Here is a 22,105-nt window from a genome sequence, read left to right as displayed (position 1 = left end):
CACAAGGGCTTCTACGTGCTGGTGTGGTGAAGTACCCGGGAAAGCAAAACCTGAGGTGAAGCCTTGGGTGCCATGATTTATTTGGAATGTTGGTTCCAGGGGGCAGGAAGGAGGGATCAGGGCGAAGATGATAGAAATGGAGGCAAAGCCAATAACTGGACATTACTGACCTAGCTACTGCTGTGGGCAGCTGGGGCTCAGTCCCACTGGGTACCCTCTGACAGACGGCACAGCTGTGCCTCAGTGTTGTCCCTCCTCCAGCGGGAGGGATGGGAGACTGGAACATTTACCCAACGGTTCTCTCCCCCAGCTTGAGGGGTTCCCCCGCACGTATAAAGTGGTCCACACTTCCCTACTGCCCTGCTGGCTGGCTCAGAGAGCTCCGGAAAAAGTCCTAAGGCAGCAGAGAGATGCAGGGCGTGCTTGAGCGGGGGTTGTCTGTGTCGGCGGGAGCTGTCCACACAGCTGTGGCTGCAACCCGGCGGAGGCCTAGGGCATGTGGCAAGGGGCATGCAAAGCATCTGCCACCCAGGCACTCTGTCGGTTAATCCTCATAGCTGTCCCGTGGAGGAAGCCTTTCCTTACTTTCAAAGAATTGCAGTTAGAATTGCCATTTTGTCTGATTTCAAAGCCACTGCTCCTTATGTTCAGAGCAGTTTACAGCACCCCTGCATTCAGCACCTGTTTACTGAACACCAGCCGTGCGCCATGATAGAGCAGGTCACTGATGGATCCACTAGGTCAGCTGAATTTATCCAAAGCCATACTTGCCTCTGGATGTAGAAATGGGCCTGGGGCCGGGTGGACCTTACAATTGTCATGAATACTTGATGACCCTGGTTGTTCCTTCTAGGCCCAGCCTACATCCAGGTAGCCACTGAGCCACTTGGCCCCCTCACTTGCTGTGTACTTGGTCAAATCAGTTCTCTTCTATCCATGCAATAGACATGGTGGTACCTGCTGTATGTGGGTGTCATGAGTGACATGGGATAAAATACCTGGTGTGGGTCCTGGCACGTGGCAGATGCTCACTGTGTTAAGTTTACATAGACTCTGGGCCAGACCAGAGGAAAACTCTGGGGAAAACTTAGGAAACTGGGGAAGGGACCAGGCCATAGCAGAAAGCTCAGTTCTCCCACTTCCTTCCCTTGTGGAAAAACAGGCCAGACCTTCTGAAAGTGCTGCGCGAACTGCTTTTGGAACCAATATGCTTGACAGAGCAGGACGTTTCCAGAGAACACCTTGATGGTAAAACTGAGAAGACACGTAAGCAGATGGCTGTTCAGCTAAGAGGTGAACTGAGACATTTCCTCCAAGCCAACTCATCTTCCAAGCCGCACGATGAACTGAAGTCACCTTGGGGAACCCAGCCAGTAAAGGCTGGCGGACCGTCCCAGCTGGAGCTGAAAGATGCCTCTGTGCAGACCATGGCCACAGAGGGCGCCTCGCTCAGATTCAAACACGGAGGCAGGAGAGGGGCTTGGGAAGAGACGCTGGCAGATGCGACACTCAGCGCTGAGCATCAGCCAGAGAGCTCGAGCGGGACGCCAGGGCCGCCAGCCATTTCCCTTCCCTCCCCCAGCAGGACTGACAAAGTGAGTGTTTTCATACGTGGTTTATCTGCTGCTTGTATACAAACAAAAAACTTAAAATCACCTCTGTTCCCACTACTTTTTTTGATTTATGTAAAATCTGGGGTCTCCCTCTGCCTGCACCTATCCTGGCCTCTCCCTAGAGGTGGTGTCTGTCCTAACCTTCCCAAGTCTTTGGACATTTTTCCCTTCTTTCCCTCCTTCCCCATTCAGCCCTGTCTTATTTATCTATCATAACATTTGTGAGTTTTCCTTCTACAAATAGCGTCATGTTTGTACACCTGTCTGTAGCTTTCTCTTTCATGTCATGTATCAGGACCATCTTTCCCCAGAATGACTATACGATTCCGTTGTGCGGAATGTGCCTGAATTTAAATAATTTTCACCTGTGGATGGACATTTACTTTTGCAGGTTGCAATAAAATTGTAATAACCTGACTTTAGGGGTAGGGCCGAGAAGCTAGGTTTTAGTTTGTACAGACTTTGTGTCTGAGAATTACTATTTTGTGGGCTTTGTCTACATTTTCTTATCCTTTCAACACCGTCAGAGATGAAGCAGCCAGACCACGAGCGCCTGTGATGCACTCGCAGCAAAGGGGCCGAGCTGGGACCCTCACTGTGTCCGACTGCACAGCCATGCCCTTTCCCTGGTCAGGCCACCCTCCAGCCTGTCCTGGCCTGAAGTGCTCGTGTCCCGTTCTTGAGTGAATGTCTGCATTTTGCTTCAGTTAAGATGCCTTCTCTAAGCTTCTCCTCAGATACCATCAAGTATGCCAGGTTATTAAAAGCCAGCCTCTCTTGTCCATGTTTGATTGGACCTTTCGCTAAAATCGTCCTGGGAGGAGGGGTTGGGGTTAGGGTTGAGGATCCACACCGCAGGGAGACGCGTGCATTCGGGTAGAGAAGGAAATGGGTCATGTGTCTAATAGAGCTCCAGTGATGCTGTCGCTATTCTTGTTTGTGACGTGTGTTTTACATCTGAGACATCAGCTGTACACTGCTGTATAGCATCAGAACGGAGGATTAAGTTTATTTTCTGACCACTAAATTACTGCTTTTGTACATACCAAAGAGAGTTAGATATATCATTAGCAAAATTGCTTTTGATTGTTTTAAATTATGCACCAAAACTGTAATTTCTAGAAGAGGGTTTTCTACTGTGTTTCCCCGAAAATAAGACCTAGCCAGACAATCAGCTCTAATGTCTTTTGGTGCAAAAATTAATATAAGACCCAGTCTTATTTTACTATAAGACTGGGTCTTATATACCGTAATATAATATAATATAATACCCTGTCTTATATTAATTTTTGCTCCAAAAGACGCAGTAGAGCTGATGGTCCTGCTAGGTCTTATTTTCCGGGAAACATGGTAGAGACCTATAGCTGTATCATCACGTTTAATCTTCTCAACAAGTGTAAGAGTTAGGTAGGTATTACCTACATTTTATGGATGAGAAAGTAGAAGCTCTGAAAGGCTCAGAAAATTGTCCAGAGTGACTCAGCTGTTAAGACGAGCAGCAGGGATATAAACTGCAGTCCTGTTTTAGAGGTGGACACGGACATTATAAAGCTACCTTTCCCAGGAGGGAAGAAGCCCTCTTGTCACCCTTGTGGCCTCCAGTCTACGCAAAGTAGAAGGAAATTTAATGATTTTCTTTGTGGTTGTTGATTAATCAGTCAAATCATTAATCCTAAGGCTTAAGCCAGAACTCTGCTGTCCTGTTAAAATGAACATCATTGCAGCCCACGAGTGAAAAGAGGATGTACTGCCAGTTGTTTAGTTTTCGAGGCAAGAGGATGGACTTTAGAGAGACAGCTGTGATTGCTTTGGGCCTGGCCACTTCCCTGCTTTGAGTCCTGGGGTAAGTCACCTGACTTTTCTCAGTGGCTCTGATGGGGTCAGCGTAGCCCAGAACCTGAGGCTGGCGTGAAGGTTAAGTGAGGTCATGTGCGCCAAGTGCCTTGTATGTGGTAGGAGCTGAGTGTGCGTACATTTCTGTCCTCCTTCCATTCCCATTCCCAAGGGCGGAGTTCCGTCATGACGTCTTGAAGAAGGTGGTAGGTGGGACTCTGTTCAGTGTCCATAAGGTAGCATTTCGGGTGGTGTTATTTTAGAACCAGAGTCGGGTTGACTGACGGCAGTCTTCCAGCCTGAAATTGGCTTTGGCATTTGTGCACTTGCAGATATCTTCTCTGCTGCCATCTGACACACAGATTTGGATCCAGGAATAAAGATGGGTGGAGACTGAGGACCAAGCAAATGAGTGTTATTTTTCAGTCCTCTTTGACGAGGCATCCACCTCCTCCCAACTGGTGCCCTTCACCACCTCAGACTGTTCTTGTCCTTGAACCTATTCTCTCCCCTTCCCTGGAATTTCTGGGCAGGAAAGTGCCTCACTTTCCTTAACGAGCAGTGGAGTCTGAACAGCTAGTTTTAGAGGTCCAGCTGTCTAACCTTGCTGTATGATTTTGACGGGTTGTTTGACATCTCAGGTCTTTGGAAAATAGGCGCGATAACTTTATTATCCTGTGAGCTCTGGGAATACACAGTTTACTTGAGGCTTATGGGAGAATGTGCTTGAAAGCATTTTACATCCTAGAATGTGCTAGAAGGGACTTTTCCTCTTCTTTCCTTCTTGAGAGATCATGCTGATTTCCTCATTTCCAGGGTCCCAGATATTTCCTATTTTCCTCTCAGGTTCCTTTTCCTCCACTTAAAAAAAACATTTTTTTAAAAATAATAGCTTTATTTAGATATAATTCACATACCATACAATTCACCCATTGAAAGTATATAGTGCAGTGGGTTTTTAAAAATGTTTTTGTAGAGCTGAGCAACCATTACTATAATCAATTTTAGGACACCTTCATTATCTGCAAAGAAACCCTGAACCCATCTGCAGTCACTTCCTGTTTCCCCCCACCTGCTCACCCCAGTGGTAGGTAACCACTGATCTTTCTGTTTGTGTATATTTGCTGAATCTGGATATTTCATACAAATGGAATCATATAAAATATGCTCTTTGGTGACTGGCTTCTTCCATTCACCGTAATTTTTTCAAGGTTCAGTCATGCTGTAGTCTGTATGAGTACTTCATTTATTTTGATTGCCAAACGATAGTCCATTGTATGAACATAGTACATTTAATGTATCCATTCATTAGTTGATAGACATTTGGGCAGCTTCCACTTTTTTGCTGTTATGAATAATGTTGCTATGAAATTTCATGGACAAGTTTTTGTGAGTACATATGTCTTCATTTCTCCTAGGTATATACCTAGGAGTGGAATTGCTGGGTCATAGAGTAATCTGTGTTTAACCTTTTGAGGAACTTCCAGACCGTTTTCTAAAACAGCTGTACCTGGTGTACATTTTCACCGGCAATGTATGACAGTCCCAGTTTCTCCACATCCTCGCCAACACTTGTTATACCTGTTTGATTATAGCTGTCCTAATGAGTAAGACGTCTCAGTATCTCATTGCAATTTGATCTGCATTTCTCTGGTGACAAATGAACTGGAGCATGTTTTCATGTGCTTATTGGCCATATGTGTATCTCCTTTCGAGAACTCTCTCAGAACCTGTGCCCCTCTTTTAATTGGGTTATTTGTATTTTATTAGTGAATTGTAATAGTTCTTTATATATCTAGATCAACCCCTCCCCTCAGTGTTTGAATATGTTTCAAATTCCCTTGCTTGAAAAACGCCCCCATTTGGCTTCTTAAGTTATTGCTTGCATATTCATTCCACAAGTACCTCGTTTCCCCAAAAATAAGACCTAGCCATACCATCAGCTCTGATGCGTCTTTTGGAGCAAAAATTAGTATGAGACCTGGTATTATTTTAATATAAGACTGGGTATAATAAAATATAATATAACATAATATAATATAAAGCCAGGTCTTATATAATATAATGTAATATAAGACTGGGTCTTACATTAATTTTTGCTCCAAAAGATACATTAGAGCTGACAGTCCAGCTAGGTCTTTTTTTTGGGGAAACATGGTAATTGTTGAGACCTTACTATATACTAGTTCTTGGACTGGAAGCTGTGGATAGAGTACGACCAAGAAATGCAGAGGCCCCGAACCGTGTAGCTTATGGACCAGAGTGGAAGATAAAGAGCAAGTCATTGCGTTGGCATTTAATTATAATGGTACTAACGTTCTCCCAGGAGAATTGTAGGGGCTGTGAGTATATAACAGGGAGGCCTGACCTCGTCTTGGAAATCCAAGGCCTATTCTCTTGAGGAAGGCACATCTGAGCTGAGTCCTAATGAATGTATTAGGACTAGTGGGATTGGTGGGGGTGGATAAGAAAGAGTGTTCTGGGCAGAGGAGACAGCATATGCCAAGGGTCTGAGGTGGAAGGAGCATAGCACTTTGAGGAACTGATAGAAAGGGAGTGTGTGGAAGTAGGGGAAATTGGGAGAAGGGCAGTAACTCAGGCTGTGGTTATTCACAGCATGTAGGCTATGGTAAGGACTCGACCTTTGTCATGAGAGAAGTGGGAAGCAATTAAAATAGTTTTAAGCAGAAGAGATGAATGGTAGGTTTGCCTTTCCTGTTGCAGTATGGAGAGCAGATTAGAAAGGGCAAGAATGAATGTTGGGGGACCACTCATGTGTCTGCGGCCGTGGTTTAGTGAAAGCTAACAGCGTCTTGGAGTTGGATGGTGGCAGTGGGGGATGAGAAGAGGCGAAAGAATTCAGAGACAGCTTGGGAGTTGGAATTCATGGAACCTGGGCAGTGACGAAAGCGTGTGACTGATAACAAAGGGAAGTTTAAAAAGGACTCCCAGGTGTCTGTGTCGTGCAGGAAGTGGGTGGTGGTGTGATTCACCAAGACAGATTGTTGAAGCAGCGTAGCTTTGGGGACATGGGGTGATAGAACTGAAGAACTGAGTTTTCAGTTGACTTTGGAGTCCCTTTGGAGCCAATGAAAATGAGGACGTCTAGGATAGGCCAGGAGCTCTGAGCATGTGAAATACGTATTGCATTAGGGACCCAGTAACTGCTGCAAACTTGAGTAAGGGGTGTTTCTGGTGGACAAGCAGGGGTGGGAGGCAGATTGGCTTAGAGTGAGGAATGGGCGGGAAATTAGGAACTGGGTGAGGAGCGAGGAAATGTTTCCCAGAAGATTGTGTTGGGAAAAGGACTGCCATATGTTGAGCATCTAGAGTGTTCAGAAAGACAGTGGGCCAGGACCAAGAAGGTGCCATAGAGGAAAAGCTTGGCACTTGCCAATCAGAGGAGATACTTGCCAAGACAGAAACTCTGTAGACGAGGAGGCAAACATAGGTGCCATTATGGGAACTGGAAATCTAGACAGCGGTTTGAATTCTATTTTATAAGATTGGCACGAGAATGTGACCAGACGAAGTGTACTCACTGTTGCATGTGTGTGTGCTTTCAGGATGCTAAAAAGTCTCGCTTGCCCATCCTAATAAAACCATCACGGTCAGTGGGAAGTGTGTATCAGCTCCCTGCCACGCAGAAGGTGATGGCCCACCTGCAGGGCCAGGTCTTGGAGCTGCAGGGGGAGCTGAAGGAGTTTAAAACTTGCAACAAGCAACTTCACCAAAAGTTAATTCTGGCTGAAGCAATGATGGAGGAGAGGCCAGCGCCAGACAAAACGTTACTGAAAGGTAAGCACCTAGAAAAATGTATTCTCCGTGAGCTAGATGAACGACCCGATAGAACTGCTTGAAATGTCAACCTTGTTGTTTAGAATTGCAATAAGTTTGAGTATAAATTTCATGAATTGCAGTGATTAATCTTGACTCTTGACAAATATACAATCGAGGAAACACAATGAGGAAAATGAATCTATTGTTTTTATTTTATTCTGGCGTCTGGATAAAGGCGACTTGTAGTGCTCACGGGTCTTGAGAGGCCACTGTCCCTTCACTAGGGATTGTCTGTGCGTGTCCCAGTTGTGGGATACCTTGAATCTGGGCTTTTTTTGTGGCTTGGTCTGTGGAGGCCTCGGGCGTGTGGCATCGGGTATGTAAGTAAGAGTCCTCTTCGCAGGGTTCTTTGGAATGTCCAGGACTAGTTCCAAACCCTACTGCCCTTATGTCTTCCTCTAGATGTGACCTGCCTCCCTAACCACCTTGAATTTGCTGTTATGTTCTCCTGGGAGGTTCCAAAATAGAGAGCCCCTGGGACAAAATATGTCAAGGTTAGACTCCAGAGACTTGGAGGGAGCACCTCAGGTGGGGTCCTCTAGTCTGAGACAATGGTGCTTAGAGATTTGGGATCACTGCCCCTTTGAGAATCATTTTTAGAGAGTTCATGAATCCACAAAAGTACTTATGTTGACTCCTGATTTTGAACTTCTGCTATAAGCAAATGACAGCAACATACAATACCAAGAACAACAGTAGCAACCTTTTCTTTATTCAGAAAGTATTTATTAAATCCTCTGTGTGCCAAGCACTATTGTAGTCACTGGGGAGACAGGCGTGAACAAAGCAGATGACGTCTGTGTCCAGCTTGCATTCTTGTGGGGAGAGAAAGCCAGTAAGCCGATAAGCAGGTATATGATACTTGAGCTAAGAAGTGCTGTAGAGTAAAACAAAGCAGGGTCAAGGGCATAGGTAATGTGGAATGGGAGTAGGGTTTGCTAATGTACATGGACTGTTTGAGAGATCATCCCTGCTGAGGCGACATTTAAATGGGAACTAGGAGGGAATAACTGGACTAGTCATCTTGGGAAGTGCCTTCCTGGCAGAAGGAAGAAGGGCAAATGCCCTGATGTTGCTTTGAACTTGAGATGACTAGGAAGGAGGCCCTCTCTGTGGCTGGAGTGGAGTGAGAAAGGAGAAGGAAAGAGGCCAGGGACGTGGCAGATCGAGTAGGCCTCGCAGGCTGTGCTAGGGTTCTGTCTTTTATTCTAGGTAAGACTGGAAACCGTTGGAGGGTTTTGAGCAACCCAGTGACGTGATCCGACTTAAGCTTTAAAGCAGGAATTGGTAGACGACGGACTGTGAGCCATTGCTGCCTGTATTTGTAACATTTTGTTGGAACATAGCCACGCTTCCTCATTTGCATATTGTCTGTGACTGCTTTTGCGCTATGATGGCAGAGGTGAGTGGCTCACAAAGTCTGAAATATTTATTATTGGGCTTTTAAAAAAAAAGTAGTCCTACCTCTGCTTTAAAGAATCACTTTGAATGTGAACTGTTGGAAGCATGGAGTTGCCATACACCCAGATGGGAAAGACTGCCGGAGAGGCAGGAGTTATGTGAGACCACCCCAGAGGAGATGTCAGCTAAGTGGTTGGCTACAGATGCATCTGGAGTCACAAGGCGAGGTCTAGGCGAGAGCTAGCAACACATCCTTGGTATTTGAAGTCATAAGACTTGGAGACATAGGGACCAGGGCCGGAAACTGAGACTGGGGCTCTCTAGTACGTAGAGGTTGGACCGAGAAGGAGCAGCCAGTGAGGTAGGAGTAGAGCCATGAGAGGATGGCACCCAGAAGCTGAGTGAACGACAGGTTAGCTGTGCTGAATGTTGCCAATAAGGCAAGTAAGACGAGGACTGAGAGTTGGCCTTGAGACTTAGCAGTGGGGAGTCCTTGGTGACCTTGAAGGGAGCTGTTTCTGTGGAGTGGTGAGGCCGGATGGGCATGGGTTCCAGAGGGAGGGGAAGAGAGCAGTTGGAGACAGCAAGAACAGACAGCTCTGAGGAGTTTCTCTGTAAAGCGGTACAGAGCAGCAGGGCAGTTAGGAGCCACGTAGTCCATTGAACCTCAAGAGATTCGAGGAATCAGGTGACCGTGGATTTGTGCAGTAAGGTGGGGGAGGTGGTGGCATAGGCTGACAGCATGAACTGCAAAGCCAGAGTGTTTAGGGAAGAGAGAGAACAATCTGGAAGGGTCAGGGGAGAGCAAAGGTACTTACACACGTCCAGGTCCACAATACAGGGGTGTGAGAAGGAAACATCCTCTCCTGAGGAAGAGAAGCTTATTGGGGGACAGCCCGGTTCCCTTAGAACAAGGAGGTGAGATGAATGTGTGGGGGAAGATTGAGATTAATTGGGATGTTTGCCCGTGAACGGTTTGCATAGCCAGGTGGGAAGATTGCATCGCGTAGGGGTTTTCAGAGGGGTTCAGGGTGGGAGATGGCTGGAGCCTTGGACTTCCGGGGACAGTCGGAACCCAGCCGCCGCTGTTCATTCATCCCCACTGTCCATTTTAAATACAGGATCTGACTGGATCCTCTTCACAGTCCTTTGAGGCGGGCACAGTAATTAGTCCTGTTTTATTGTTGAGGCAGCAGTTTTAGAGGTAAAGTGACTTGGCTATAGTCGCGCTAACTTCGCGAGCTGCCGAATTTCAAAGCCTGCGCCCTTTACGGTTTCATGAAGCTAGTATAGTACATGATACTTTGCATATGGATTTTAGGATGATCGATAGCTGGAGGTATTTTCCATTTAATTTAAGGTTCTTTCTTGTGTTTACCATAGTTGAGGTTTCAGGATAAGCTGAAACCTCAATCCTTTGGCAGGATTGCTCTTCCCTCCCTCCCTCCTTTCCCGCCTACTCTTAATTTATCCATCTACCCATCCAGGCCTCAGCCTCATACACTCAGTGTGGGGGAGAGAGGGGCATGAGGGGTAGTCTCTGCCTTCTGAGAACTTCCTGTCTAGTGGGGGGTGGGGACCAGATAATTAAACCGATCAGTTCCAGGCAGAAGGCGGGAGCACTTCAGAAAGGAAAGATTTTACAGCAAGGTGACTTAACCCAACAGATTCCCTGGCACTTTGCCCAGGGCTTGCCATTTGCACTTAACAAGGTTTTTATTTTTTGCTGAGACCCTAGGGTGCCTCAGCCAGGTGCTACTTCCGTGGTTGCCCAGAAGACCCTGGGCCTTCTCTCTTCTTGGGAAAGGTGGACATGAGTCTATAGAATTCATTTTCTCACTCACAGTTTTTTGAGAGCCTGGACTTAAACCGTGTCAGACAAGCTGCAGTATATTTATGCTTTTTATGTCCTGTTATGGCAGCTCGATAGATTAATTTTATCTTATAAATTGCATTTTGCCTCCCCAGTGTTTTTATTTCCCTTTTGTATCTTTGTGTTCTTCTCAGTTGCTTGGCTAAGTTTCAAGTCTGTGGTTTTATCTATTTTTTTGTTTTCTATGTGAATGCCCATAGCCTAGCTCCTTGTGGGAGCAACCTACCAGCACAGCCCTGGAGAACAAAAAAGAAAAAAAAAATTAAAACCACTCCCTGTGTCTGGAGAAAGGAGGAAAGGGACAGTGATCAGCAAGCCAGTTATAAGCCTGGGCAGAATTCAACCCCTATGTATATCGAACAGCTACTGTGTGCCAGGCACCATTTGGGGCATTTCATGTAAGAATTATTACTAAGCCCTGCAACAACCATCTTACGGCATCATCGTTAGTACCGTTCAACACATGAGGAAGCTGAGGGTTTTAACACGAATTGATCCAGGTCACCCATCTGGTAAGAGGTGGACAAGTCGAGGTCCAGTGAGACGTCTGCCTGAGTTTCCCAGTCCCTGTGTCAGAGACTTTTCAGCGGGGCAGCAGGCTGTGTTCTGGTGGTCCAGGCCATCAGGACCAGTGCCGGCTCTCTGGCATCTCCCTGCCGGCCCCAGGTCAGGCAGTGTTCCCTGTGTGCGGGCTGCTCTCAGGTCTGCACAGTGGGTCAGAGGTGAGCCGGAGCTGACACCTGTTCTGTGGAGTTTGTTGGGCAAGTCCGTGGGAAGGGTACCGACGTGAGTGATGGGCCAGGCATGCTGCATCTCTTTCATCTTAAAGTTACGAATTATTATAAGCATACAGGTAAGCACAAAGGAGGATATAACATTCCCATTCCCATTCAATCAGAATGAACTAATGCTTACATTTTTTTCTTTTTACCTTAGATCTTTTTCCCCTTCATTTAAAAACAAACAAACAAAAATCACCATTAATCTGGACCTAATTCAGTCTGTAAGAAACAGTTGCCTTCAGGAATCCTAACGTTGTCATGGGGTGGCCCTGGGAGAATACCAGTTTCTGGGGAAATACTGAGTGATGGGCTCGATTCCTGATGGTGAAAACATGGTCACATGCTTCTGAGTGTTCTGAGCTTTGAGGAGAAAGCCACTCTACCAGGTTATATATGAGTGTCACTTAGCTGAATTATAGAAAGTTCCAGAATTATATAGTATTCCCATAATGCAAATAAATGGTCCTGAGACATCTTTTAATTTCTTGTTCATAGTGGACTACTGAAGGCTTCTTGACTGTTTCTCTTTTCCTCTCAAATCCCTACCTTAGTGAACTGCTTTCCTTTTTCTTAATCTGTTTCTAGAACTTTAAACATGCTGCTGCCTCTTCCTGCATTTCCCCCCTCTGGTTATTGCCTGGCTGATGCCGCATCCTATAAGCCTCTGCTTAAATGTCACTTTCCAGGCAAGGCCTTTCTGAACCCCTGTTATTTAGACATTCCCGTTTAACCCCCCATGTTTTGGTCTTAAAACGACTTGCTCAGTGACTGCCCTTTGCAAGGCTGGGTACTGTGTGACGCCCCTTGATGTAGATACTTGGGAAGTGAATGAAGGGAAGTCCACAGATGGTTTTGGCCCTCACATTGAGGATTGAGGAATGTCTCCCTTGCTTCTGCAGCCCAGATGTGGGAGACCCTGGCTGCAGGAAGGTACATCAGGAGGCAGCATTCAGAGTGTTGGAGGCGTGCTACCAGGCTCTAACGGGGCTCTGCTGGTTCCTCGCCTTGACCTTGGGCAAGGTCGTATCCCTCTTCCTGTAAAATGGGGATACTGGTGATGCCTCATGGGGTTGTTGTGAAGATTAAGTGCTAGCACAGACGAGGAGCTTGGTGCCTAGGCCAGGTCCTGGCACACAGTCTTGTGTGAACGTGCAGGTTCACGCCGTACACTGCAGCTCATAATCCTCCCTCCCCCACACCCTCCATGCACTGATTTTTACATGAAAAATGGAAGCAACTCCTGGACTTTCATCGGGGACTGTGGAGCTGAGAACAGCAGCCGTGTTGCCGTGTTAATGCTGGGCTTGCTGTCTGCTGGCCTTGGAGCCTGGAAATCACATCCTTATCTCTGCTAACGAAGGGGGCACTTCCGAAGTGAAGATGGTGCATGTCAAGTGTCTGAATGTTAGATGTGTGGTGTCAGGAGCCACGTATAAAGTGGGGTGACTATGAGAATGCACGCCCATCCATTCTGGGGGGGCATGGGGTGTGTGCACGTATGTGTGTAGCTAATCAGAGCTGGCCACAGTCTGTATCATAAAGGGACATTTGTGTAGGGACATGTGTCTTTGCCTCATGATCACGTAACAGCAGTCATTGGAACTGATTTTTATTCTCACTTGGGAACATAGCTTCTTGCCATGAAATTCCATTACCGCGTGGTTGTTACAGCAAAGCTGTTTCCTTGTCTTGGAGGGTGACTCCCTGGGAAAAAGCCTTGTGGAGACCTCTCCCTCTGTCTCTCTGTTATATCACTCAGCCAGCAGTACTTACTGAGTGCCTGGTCTGCCCCAGGCCCTGAGCCAGACTCTGGAGACACAGAGATGGATGACATGGTCTCCCTGAAGGACCTCAGAGACGAGTGATTATAACGAATTTTATACAGTAAAAGTGCTGTATTAGGAATGCTTCCTTTAGGTCATGGAGCAGTTGCTTTCTAAAATAAAACGGTTTACTTTATGGTATTTGTGTCGTGAGCAGAGGGACAAAAATGGGCTCGAAGTCAGGAGGAGCCATTACAGAACCTAGAAATTGGAATGTACAGCCTGACAAAGACTTTTGCGTGCTTTTCGTTCTGAGAGATCTAGGTTCTCTCATCCAATCCGCACTGCTGCTTTCGCAGTGTTTCCTGGGTCCACCGCCTTTGCACAAATGCCCCCTGTGATAGGCATTCTCTTCCATCTCTGAACCGTTTTAGGGAAGCAGAGGATGTTAATATTAGCTGTGTTCCTTCGCTGCTAGGTACCAGACACTTAGTCTTTTTGCAGGTATTGTTCCGTTTGATCCTAAAAACAAAACAAACGCTACCTGCCACAATGACTGATATGCTTTCCATTTTGCAGATGAAGCTACTGAGGCTCAGGAGAGGTTAAGGAATTTGCCTGACGTCATGTAACTAAATGACATGCAGGTAAATGGCAGAGCCATAGATTGAAACCAGAACTCTTGGTTTTCAAAGATGGGTTTTTCTGCTAAATTTTGCTGCCTCTACATATTCAAACCATTCCTTCTATTGAACTGAGCTTCCCCTGAACAGCAGGCAGCGTGGTATGTGGTTAAGGACGGAAGCTCTGGACTCAGGCCTGAGCTTGAAGCCTCACAGCAAGCATATTAGGCATCTCTGGGGAAACTGAGGCTCTGGGATAGCAAATTACTTGTCTAAGGCTGTGCAGCCAGAAAGTGGCAAAGCTGAGCGTGACCCCACTTCTCTTTGGCGTCAAAGCTATGTATTCTTTTGCAGTAGCACCCCACCTCTCAAACACATAGGTCGCATCTCTGGAGATTTAAATTTGCTGTAAGGAAATGTTTCCGGGCAGGGTTGTGAGTCATTACAACAGCTCACTGCAGGGGCCATCATGGCATCTCCTGGCAACTGACAGCCATGGAAATGAGAAGACTCTCTCATCTGTCGTGGATTTTAGAATTACTGCTCTTTATCGTTACTTCACTCAGTACCCAATATTTATCAGACCTTCACTGACTTGAGCTCTGGCTAGGTACTCTACTACCGTGTTTCCCCGAAAATAAGACCTCACCGGAACATAAGCCCTAGCATGATGTTTCAGGATGACATCCCCTGAACATAAGCCCTAATGTGTCTTTTGGAGCAAACCTTAATATAAGACCCGGTCTTATTTTCGGGAAAACACGGAAGGCACTGAGAATGTGAAGATAAAAGGCCAGTGAGGGAGAGAAGAATCCAAACAACTAATTGCTAGGTAAATAAATAAATAAGCCAGTTGTCATTCCTACATCAGCACCCAGCATGCAGTACCCTTCTCTCCGGTGATATGTAGGAGGTGCTGGGGAAGCGTGGAGGGAAGTGAGTGTTTCTCATAGTTTGGAGATGGACTTGCAGAAGAGGGAAATCAGATCCGGCTGTTGAAAGACGAATGGGAGTTCACTGAGTAGGAGTAGAGTTGAGGGTCAGGTATATTCCAGGCAGAGGGAAATGCACATGCAGAAGCATGGAGGCAGGAACCAGCCTGGTGTGTGGAGGGAATGATGGGAAGTAGGGAATCTCCATAGGTGGTTCCAGGGGGTATTGCTGAAACACTTGCCTGGAACTAGATCTTGGGGGTCTCAGATGCTGTGAGGGGGAGTTTGGATTTGATCTTCAAGACAGTGAGATATTGATCAGGTTTAGGTGGCAGGAGGGTGGGTACCATGGTTAAATTTAGTTTTTACGCCAGTCGCTCTGAGGAAGAGGATGGATTGAGAGCTAAGAGGGAAGAAGAGTCGAATCAGGGAGGCTTGTGGTCTTGTTGTGGCAGTGGCTGTGAAGAAGGACAGGGGGTGATTTTCAGCTAAGGAGATACTGACATAAATGTGTTTGATTTTCAGACTCTGAAATTTTCCAGCCCGGTGACCTTGCCATCATGCCAACATGCAAAGAGAACCTTTCTGAAGATTTTCAGGGCCCAATTTTAGTAGCTACTTACCTGAGTTCTAAGGGTCAGCTTTCCACTAAAGGCAGTGTGATTGGAACCGATCATTCTGAGAACACTGATACCTCAAATGATACAGAAAACTTAAAACAGAAAATCTGTGACTTGGAAATGGAGCTCGAGGGCTACCGGAATTTTCTATTTCAGCTTCAAAAGCACTCCCAGTGCAGTGAGGCCATTATCACAGTTTTGTGTGGGACAGAAGGGGCCCAGGACGCCTTGAACAAGCCCAAGGGCAATACTGACGAAGAAGAGATGACTTTTTCAAGTTTGCACCAAGTGCGTTATATGAAACGCATGAAACTCCTCCATCCTCTGGCTCCAGAGATGATTGACGGCAGGATGCTGGAGGGCATTGAACAGCAGCTCGTGGAACAGGACTGTGAGCTGCAAAAGGAGCAGAACTTGAACATGGAGCTCTTCAGTGAAGTCCATAACATGCAGAATAAGTTCGGAGATCTCTCGCCCTCAAGGTACATACATCCCACCTCTGTCTCCTCCAGCTGTTTAAGCCTGCAGTTCCCCTATGTTGCCACTAGGTGGGAGCCCATGAGCTGAAGGGGAACTGCTGTGCTGTGGGGTGGGGTGTGTACCGAGGAAGGCGTAATGGTGGGACGAAGGCAGCCAGGCCCTGTGGAGAAGTGAAACACGAGGCCACAAAGAATGGTGGCTGCCCACGTACCAGTGTTGTGCCCTCTGAAATTGGCTGGACAGATTTTGCCCCCCTCAGATCGGGGTCTCAGGGTCAAGGTTTTCACCAGGCACTTGGTGACTTGCGGTGTATTTGCTGAATGGCAGTGTTCACGCCTGGATCCCGTTGTGGGCTTTTACTGTGCTACGGAACTGAAACTGATGTCCTAGGCAGGATGGGAAGAATATAAATATTTTCCATATCTTTGCCCTTTAAGGTCATCTTAGAGAAATAAGCCTGTGTTGAAAAGAAGAATTCTTAGGTCATGAAGATATGTTTTATGGGCGTAGATATGTACAGTTTAGCTTCATGAGATATGGCAAAAATGGGATCATTTGTAAAGTTGACCTTCATTCGTCACTAATTTGACACAAACACATTGTTCTGAATTGTCAGAACAGGCTGGCGCTGGAGGAGCCAGAGTGAATTTTTCAAGACTTCCCAAACAGTGAGATTGAAGGGAGCTTGTGTTTATTGAAAAGCAGTTGTGTCGGACTTTTAGTTAGGCACTTTTCTTATTAAATCTTCAAAAGCACCAGAGAAGGCGGTATTTGTTAAATGTGTTTCTGTAGGTGAGGAAATGACCTCAAAGAGGTTGCCTTGAATGGCCTGAGAAGATTCACAGAGCCGGTCAGAGCCCGTGCCCGGCTTCAAGCTCATATCACCCCATTCTGATACTCTGATTCTTTCTCACTCATGAAACTGGCCCCCAGCTGCAGTACTGGTGTCACGTGATCAGTATGCGCATACTTGGGTGAATGGTCACCAGCCCCATGCCCTGTCATTTCAGGGAAGGGGAATCACGAACTGAGGGGTCAGCGTCTTTGCCAAGCCCCTGTGTAGCCAGGTTACTTACTGCGGCCACAGTTTGTATGAGCCACATTTTCCTTAACTTGTGTTTTTCTCAGTGCTACTAAAACCCGTGGGCTCACGTAGGAAACATTGGATATGGTGTCAGGAGGTACCATTGCTTAATAGAGCATGGGCTTCGAAGGCAGAGCTGTGTGTTAGTCCAAAATCTTCATCATTGAACTAACCGCAATCTCTGAGAGTCAGTTTTTTCTTCCGTAAAAGGGATGGTTCATACATTTGTTGGGAGGTTGGGAGGGTGTGATAACTTATAAAAAATACCTAATTCAGCGAGTGACGGATCCTAGACCCTCCATAAATGGTAGTTAGGATTATGGTTATTCCCTGACCTTTAAGTTGAGAAGAGGGAGTCCTATCTTTGTTTTCCTGCCTACAGTTTCTTTTTTTGTTCTTCATGAGAATTTGTCATGGGTCCCCTGATCCTGTGTTCCTACAATTTGGAATAGGATTTTTGAAGAGTGTATGGAAACTGATTGCTCTCCTGAGTCCTTGCCAATCTTACTTTAATTGGGGGCTTCATAAGGTTAAAAATACTGCAGAAGAACCTTTGTGCCAGCATTTGTTGGCTGTTTTGAGATCGAAGGAGTGACCTTATACAGTTGCCATTATTCTAAAAGTATATATACTTGTACAGCTGCAGGCTTTTAAAAATTGTGCTCTTGTCATTTTTCCAATTAGTGTTAAGGTCACAAAAATTCAATTCTAAAATGGTTCAAGCATTTTCTTTCCCCCCTTTTATCAGATACAATTCATTAGTTCAGTCCCAAGCCAGGGAGCTCTCCCTTCAGCGGCAGCAGATTAAGGAGAGCCATGGCATCTGTGTCGTTTGTCGTCAACACATGAACACTGTGATGAAGGCGTTTGGGGAGCTGCTGCGGGCCAGCGATGTGGATTACTACGTGGCCGAGGGTCTCCAGGAGCAGCTGAATCAATGTGCCGAGCTGCTCGAGAAACTGGAAAAGCTGTTTCTCGGTGGTAAGTGGGGCGAGGTCCTTCGGGTCCTGAGACATATCGGTAATTGATCCAGGACTTCTTGGAGGACCCCGGAGGAACGGACTCCTTGGCCCTACCTCCCTTCTACCATCTGCTCTGATGAGGTGACAGCAAAGCCACAATGGCAGCTGCTTCCTTCCAGTGACCGCTTCCATGGCATAGGTGGTCTGCTCTGTTCCAGGCCTGTGTTGCAGTGTAAATGCCTCAGGGACCAGGCGGGTGAAGCACACGCGAGAAAACAGCCCGGAAGCACTGCTCCTGGCACCCACCACATGGTGGTCGGTTTCCCCACATTTTCTAGAGAAGATGGAAATTTTTTTTTTTTTTTTTGTAAAAGCTCATGAATTTTAAATGTTGGCAACAACAAACAAAAACAAGAAAAAACACCCCAAAACTTTCATTGGTTAAAAAATATATTCAAGGGTCAGAGGTGGTCAGAGGAAGGGTGGAAGAAAACCTTTGCTAACCATTTGCTATATGCTAGGTACTTTGATAAATCTTATTGCATTATAAATGTTTTTTAAAAAAATAATTTGCGATTTTTCAAGACTACAACAAAGAACTTCCATATACCCTTCGTGCAGCTATGTCAGTTGTTAGTATTTTGCCATATTTGCACAGGTTCTCTCTCTCTCTCTCTCTAAATATATATATGTATTAGGTTGGTGCAAAAGTAATTGCGGTTTAAAAGGTTAAAAATAATTGCAAAAACCGCGATTACTTTTGCACCAACCTACTACACATATATATGTATACATACACACATAGACAGATACATTATAATTATTATCTTTCCTAACCCTATGAGAGTGGGTTGATAATATCTCCTTTCCTCCTAGACACTTCACTGTAAAGTTCCTCAGACCAAGGTTGTTCTCTTACATAACCACAGTACAATGATCAAAATCAGGAATCAGTGTTGTCTAATATAAAAGTATAGTCTACAGTCAAATTTCACTAATTGAGTCAACCTTTTTTGTGATCCCATAGGCAACCACTGTTTTGAATTCTCCGTAGATTAGTCTTGTAAACAGTGTAAAAAAAAAATAATGTCTTTTGTAAGAGTTTTATTCCTGATCCTGACCCAGGACCCAGTCCCCACATTACATTTAGTTGTCATGTCTCTTGGTTTCCTTTAACCTGAGGTAGTTCACCTTTTGTCTTTCATGACATTGACATATTTGAAGAGTTCAGGCCAGTCCCTTAATTTGGGATTATATGTTTCCTCATGACTAGATCCGATGAGTTATGTGGTTTTGGTAGGAGAGTTACATGAATGATGCTGAGTTCTCATGGTATCACGTTAAGGAGGTACTTGTAACTCGGTGATACTAACTTTGATCACTTGGTTAAAGTGATGTCTGTCAGGTTTCTCCATTGCAAATTATAATATGTCCCCGTGTAATGTGAAAGGAACTAATGGGGGAACTTCGTAACTGTAAATATTCCATTCCTCTGCAAACTTTTACCCACGAGTTTTGCCATCCATTGATGATTCTTGCCTTACGTAGTCAGTTACCACTATGATGGTGGCAACATGGTGATTTTTTTCTAATGCTGTCATTCCTTCTTCATTTATTATAGGTGGCATCTGCCATAAGGATGAATTCTCCCTTGACCTCCTTTTTTTTATGTATTTGTTTGTTTATTATCAGTGTGGACTTGTATTAATAGATTCTTCTTTTATTCAGTTGCTTATTATCCATTCTGTCATTCATATTAATGCTCAAATTGTTCCAGAATCAACAGGTGGCAGTTCCTTTTGTCATGTCTCCGTCTTTTGATGGAGGCGGGGGCACTTTCTTATTTTCTGGCACAAAAAAAGCTGTTTCAGGTTCATCTTATACTGTCCTTGCTCCTGAGTCAATCATTTCTCTAAGTAGCCCTGGTCCATTTTAAAGGGGAATGCTATTTAAAAACCAAGCTTTGGTGCTGGGTGTGTTAATTGCTAGTTTCTAGGCCCTTTGGTGGACAGAACTGGGATATATGTGCATATACATGCACATATATACACACACACTATATATGTATGTACAAAAAAGTATGTATGTTTAAAAATGTATAGTATATTTTAAAAATCACAACGGTATGTCCAGTTTCTGTCCAAACCTTCTGTGTTCTTTCCTGCCTTTCCTGCTTCTGTGTTTGTGTTTCCCCTCTCCAACAGTGAGAACCTGGCTCTCACCACGCCACGTATCTGCTCATTTGCTTAATTCTATAACACACAGATAGTTCCAGAATCGCTCTGTCCATACCTGTGAAAAACAAACCCAAAAGAGTTCAAGATTTGTTTACAGTTCTTTTCGTTTTTAGGCTAAGAAGGGTATGTAGTCAGTATTTGATTTAGTTATTTGGTTTCTTTCTTTCTACAGTCTTGTTTTGTTATTCATTTGAAATACAATTAGGCTTTTTGTTTGTTTGTTTGTATTCAAGTTTAGGGTTCTCACATCCTTATTGATTTAACTTAATTTTATTTTTTGAATATGAAAAGCATTAAGGTTCCAAAGTTAAAACGTCTGTCCTTTAAAATTGCTTCTATGAAGTCATTATTTTTGTCCCTCTCTTTTATATCCATTAGTGTCTTTCTGGTTTCCCTTTCTCTCTTAAACCCACTGGAATTGGGCTTTCAGATATCCACTGAAATGGCATTTGGCACAAGCTCCAATTTGCCACTGTCACCTCACCGGGATTACTGTAGTCTCCTCCCCCCCTGGCCTCCACACTGCCATCCTTGTCCCACTACTGTCCCTTTTCACACAACAGTCAGAGTAATCTTTTCAAAAGGTAATCAGGTCATGTCCCTTCCCTGCTCAAAATCAGAGGCTTTCCTTGGTCAGGTGTAAGGGATAAGGGATGTGAAGACTTGGCTCATTGCTGGGGACTTGGCCCTTTAGTCCTGAGCACCCGCTGGTACTTGTACTTGTGGGCTGGCAGCTTAGTCCTCACAACGCCATTTGTCGTGAGGAACTTAGCCTTAACCAAGGAAGGGTAGTTGCTCAAAGTCACAACTGACTTGGCGGGACCAGGATTTGACCTTAGTTCTTCTCTCTTTATGTATACAGTACAGATGGTTCATGAGGGTCCACATATGTTCAATTTAATTCCAAGATAGAACGTGAGATAGTTTGGCCTCTGGGCCTAGGGACTGTTTTTTTCCTGAGTTTTTTAAAGAGCCCAACAGCGAGGTCCACTGCAGACCGATTTTCCTCGTGCCAGGTCTGCAGGACCTTGGAGGGCCAGGATGCAGGAGTGCTTAACTTCTCCCAGCTTTATGAAATCTGCTTTCTTGTAGCTAAGGTTTTCCAGAAAAGCTAGTTTTTATTTTATTATTGGAGAAATAACCAAGTCCCCAAGATAGAGCTGTATCTTCCAAGCCCGAGGCATCTTCCATCTGTCTCTTTTCTTCCTACAAGTCCTCAACCTGGGCCCTAGGAAGTGGGGGTGCTGAGAGCGTGTGCCTCTGGCACTAGCTGCCCTCCCTCCCTCCTTCCCTCCTTCATGCAGCCATCCCCCCCACTTGATTTATTTTTTAGTGATTTACCTTGACAAGCCCAAGGAGATCTCACTTTTTGTTCCCTGCAAAGCAGCAGTGTTTTAGGCTTGGCAGACAACATAAACACAGAACTTTATTTTCTTCTACGAAAAGCATATAGGTCTCAGGACCTCGCTGCAGCTCTTTTTCTTGGAGAATAAAATGTAACAGAGGTGGATCTTGGATGCTATCTAAGGGGTCTGGCTCCTGAATTATGAAATGAGCTGATGGCAACATAGTTTTTTATATTTGAAGCAATTTAGCATCGGTTCTTAAATTTAAATATAGTCCTTTTGTATTAATACAAAGCAGTGCGTGTTTGTTGTGGAATAACAGATAAGCAGATACTCCTATAATTTGCATCACTTATACAGCAAAACATGAACACTCTGGAATTTATATTTCCAGACCTTTTTAATACATATTTGCATTATTTTCTGGCAGTAGGACTGTTTGCAGTCTCTCTCTTTGTTCAATTACAGAGAATAAGCATTAATCTACATTGTAAGTTTTAGTGGCTGCAGCATTCTTTTGCATGAATGTACCATCATTTATTTAATCACTCCCCATTAGATGGACCTTTAGGGTTCCAGTCTGGGCTTATAATGAATACTGTAGTGGCGTCTTCGTGCATACCCTTGCTATTTCTTTGTTAATACTTAGTTGGCAGAACCCAAGAAGTGGGATGATAGTGTGGTTTCCTAATGTGGATTCTTCCCTAGCTCCATAG

The 22,105-nt window shown here is 45.1% G+C and overlaps 1 protein-coding gene across 2 annotated transcripts in view; it reads left to right on the top strand.

The window, feature by feature from the left end:
* CDK5RAP2 (CDK5 regulatory subunit associated protein 2) overlaps positions 1-22,105 on the top strand; it is a 170,626-nt gene that overhangs the window by 109,452 nt on the left and 39,069 nt on the right. For both annotated transcript variants that reach the window (XM_081065527.1, XM_081065526.1), the window contains exons 21-24: positions 1,163-1,595; positions 7,013-7,244; positions 15,186-15,762; positions 17,593-17,825. In XM_081065527.1, coding sequence (XP_080921653.1) covers positions 1,163-1,595; positions 7,013-7,244; positions 15,186-15,762; positions 17,593-17,825 — 1,475 coding nt within the window. The remainder of the gene's footprint in view (positions 1-1,162; positions 1,596-7,012; positions 7,245-15,185; positions 15,763-17,592; positions 17,826-22,105) is intronic.

Source organism: Rhinolophus hipposideros (genome assembly GCF_964194185.1).
Source record: "Rhinolophus hipposideros genome assembly, chromosome: 11".
In the NCBI taxonomy this organism is placed as follows: domain Eukaryota; kingdom Metazoa; phylum Chordata; class Mammalia; order Chiroptera; family Rhinolophidae; genus Rhinolophus; species Rhinolophus hipposideros.
Note: the sequence above shows the minus strand (reverse complement) of the source record. Positions and strands in the feature narration are given on the sequence as shown.